The sequence below is a fragment of the Haplochromis burtoni genome, unplaced genomic scaffold, assembly GCF_018398535.1.
Source record: "Haplochromis burtoni strain Fernald_Lab_line unplaced genomic scaffold, NCSU_Asbu1 Contig_381, whole genome shotgun sequence".
NCBI lineage: Eukaryota > Metazoa > Chordata > Actinopteri > Cichliformes > Cichlidae > Haplochromis > Haplochromis burtoni.
This window is the reverse complement of record NW_024582742.1, coordinates 188,173-191,514: the sequence shown is the minus strand read 5'-3', so window position 1 is coordinate 191,514 and position 3,342 is coordinate 188,173. Positions and strand designations below refer to the sequence as shown.

General features: G+C 47.8%; 1 protein-coding gene across 1 annotated transcript in view; it reads left to right on the top strand.

The window, feature by feature from the left end:
- The window catches only part of LOC102298603 (serine/threonine-protein kinase BRSK2), a 149,159-nt gene that overhangs the window by 135,950 nt on the left and 9,867 nt on the right, over window positions 1-3,342 (top strand). Inside the window, exons 18-19 of the mRNA XM_042212604.1 lie at window positions 750-930; window positions 2,813-2,905. Of these exons, the coding sequence (XP_042068538.1) occupies window positions 750-930; window positions 2,813-2,905 (274 nt within the window). The remainder of the gene's footprint in view (window positions 1-749; window positions 931-2,812; window positions 2,906-3,342) is intronic.

The window sequence follows — 3,342 nt, the reverse complement described above, 5'->3', positions numbered from 1 at the left end:
ACGCAGACTACTTTAGACCCGGAAGTAGGATTCGTCGCGTCATCACTGAACAACCGGATTGTGTTACTTCCCAACACTACTCACAGTGTATGTGTAAACCTTCAAAATAAAGCACAGATGAAAACCAACATTATGTTCATTATGACTCACGCTGGTACCTGGAAATACTCACTAAGCAAATCAAACAGGAGTAGTAGTGATATTTTTTTCTTCTCACATACACACGTTTGAAAAACATGATGCGTTAACTTATAGATTTTGCATTTTCATCCCAAGTTACAAAGCCTGAAATATAAGGTGAAGGTGCTCCCTCATGAGCGTGATAAAAACTTGCTATAGTGAGCGCGAAACTCACCAAGCAGGACCATAGAAGCCCAGCAGTCCAGGAGAAAAATGCAAACGCTCATGTACACCAACCAGCCATGAGATTAAAACCTGACTAATATCGTGACGATCCACGCTGGTCCTCCACAACAGCTCTGTGCAACAGCTTGCTGTCTGTTCACGTCTTGGTGTTAGCGTGGCCTCCACCGCTTATGCATCAAAATGTCACCACATGTTAGGGTGTAGCACATCCAACAGTGTCTCCTTCTGCTCCCGTCTCTTTCTCTTACATCCATGCTGCCATTTTAACTGATGCGCAAGTTGTCTTGTGTCTGCGTGCCCAGTGCTGCTGACTCAGAAGCACTCCGCCTTTGCTCTTCCACCAACCTCACCCTCCTACCCTCTCCCACCGTCTCTCTCCCCAGATTCCCAGTCTGAGCCACAGCGTCATCTCTCAGACCAGTTTCCGGGCAGAGTACAAGTCCACAGCTGGTCCGACGGTTTTCCAGAAGCCGGTGAAGTTCCAGGTGGACATCACCTACACCGAGAGCACCAGCGCCACAAAGGAGAACGGCATATATTCTGTCACCTTCACCTTGCTCTCAGGTAAACCACATACATCACAACACATAGAAAACCATGGAAACAACACTGCGCATCGAGGCATGCAGACTTGGTCAGGATGACCTGCTGAAGTTCAAGTCGAGTATCAGAATGGGGCAAAAGGGGATTTTAAGCATGGCAAGATTCTCTAGAGTTTACAGAGAACAGTCTAGAAAAGGAGAAAATATCCAGTGAGCAGCAGTTTACTGGGTGATCATCCCAGTCAGAGGAACAGCAAAGCCAGCAGCAACTCAAATAACTACTCATGGCAACCAGCGTATGCTGAAGAGCTTAATAATTTTACATGGAGTGCTGCAGCATTCAGAGGCTGGAGTCAGAATTGCATGTAAACAGCAAGAATGCATGACTCCATCCTACCTTAGTACCAGTTATTATTGCCACAGCTCAGATCATCTCTGACTGCTTTCTTGAACATGGCAAGGAGTTCAGTCTACCCCTCTGGGGTCTTTTTGTTAGATCTTTGGGGGAGCGAGAGACTGGTGTCATAGATCTGAGGAATGTTTTCAGCACCTTGGTGAATCTGTGACAGACCTGAGGGCCAAAGGAGGTGCAACCCAGTCGTAGCAAGGTGTACCTAAAAAAGTGTCTGGTGAATGAGTGTAGATCAGGCGTGTCCAACTCCAGTGTGTCGGAACAAGGACGCATCTAAAAGCTGCAGGACGGTAGCTCTGGAGGACTGGAGTCGGACACCGCTGGTATATTAAACAGGAACAAACATGCACATTTCTGCTTTGGAGAACTCGTTGGGACGCCTCAGCAACACGAACAGGGACTGTTTTCTTCTTTCCTGTGACACTGAACACAGCACTGTGCTTTTCAGTGACTGTTCTGCTCACAACCTACAACCATTTGGAGTAACTTACTGTAGCTACCACTTACAGCATGTTTATGTATGTGTTACTCACACACCAGGGAAAGCTTATTACCTGAAGCTAAACCTGCGATCTATAGCACACGTAGGTAACACAGGTTACCCGCAAGAGGTTTAGCAGTCTCTTACATTGCTGTTGCTGTCCATCAATCTGGAAAAGGCCTCTCCAAACAGCTTGACCCCATCATTCTGCACTGAGAAAGACTGTTCAGTGGAAAGTTTCCAGGAGAAAGCCCTCATGTTTGCATGTTCTGAAAGGACCACAGTACTTCTGTACGATGCCCTTTTGGCACACAAGGCCAAGATGTTTGGCATGTTATTGGACAGCACAGAGTCCAGCTGTTGGTGGGGGAGGGGTGATGATTTGGGCTTGTTTTACAGCCACAGGACCGGGTTACTTTGCAGCTTTTGAGTTGACCATAAACTTCTCTGTGTACCCAAGTATTAAAGTGTTAAATCTGGAGCCAGCTGCTAAAGCTTAGCCAAAATGGTGTCATTTAGGAGGAAAGTGATCCCAAACACAGCCAGCAAAAAGAACCAAATCCAGAAGTCAGCCTGAAATGCTGCTGAACCTTAAGAGAGCCGTGCATCGGTGAATGCATAGGAACCACAACAAACTGAGACAACGCTCCAAACAAGCCGGTGTGAGAGACTGAGAAAGTCTTACAGACAATAGTTCAGATTACTGCTGCTCAATATACTGAATCATGGGTTGCACTTAGTAGAAAGCCAAAAGGAAACAGAACAGCCATCAGAGATTTGCCTGTGGTATCAGGTGATGTGGGCTTACATCTGCTGTGACTGCTGGCTGAGCTGAACCCGTGGACTGCTAGTGCTAACACTAAATGAATTCAGTGGGAAACACACAATATTGAAATTATGCTTGCGAAAACCACTCGTGCACCCCTAGTATTGCTTTTTTTAAGTACTCCTTGCAGCCCTGTGGCTACAGTGTCAAGTCTGGATTATAACACGGACCCGGTTTCTCAACAGGCCCTAGCCGACGCTTCAAGCGTGTGGTGGAGACCATCCAGGCCCAGTTGCTCAGCTCCAACGACCAGGCTGGCATCCAGCCACAAATATCCGGTAAGTGGAGTCCCTCGCCACTCGTCCTCGACCACGCCTACAACCCCCACCCTCCACGCCCTCACAACCTCCCTCCCTCCTCGCATCACAGCACAGCCACACCTGCGGCCCACCTCGGCTCAGCTTAGCCCGGCGCACTGCTTTTAGCACACGGCATTTCCACGTGCATGTCCCTGCCACATACCATGGTGTGCACGTCAACACACCAGCACACACACACACAGTCTACATGGCAGTGTTATGTACTGAGATGTATATATACATTCACAGGACTGATTACAGCCACTAAGAAGTGTATCTCAAACTGTCAATAATTCAACATAGACGAGCAGCTTGGCTCTGACCTCACACTTGACTCAGCAGAAACACACTCTCTCTCTCACACACACACACACACACACACACACACACACACACACACACACACACACACACAC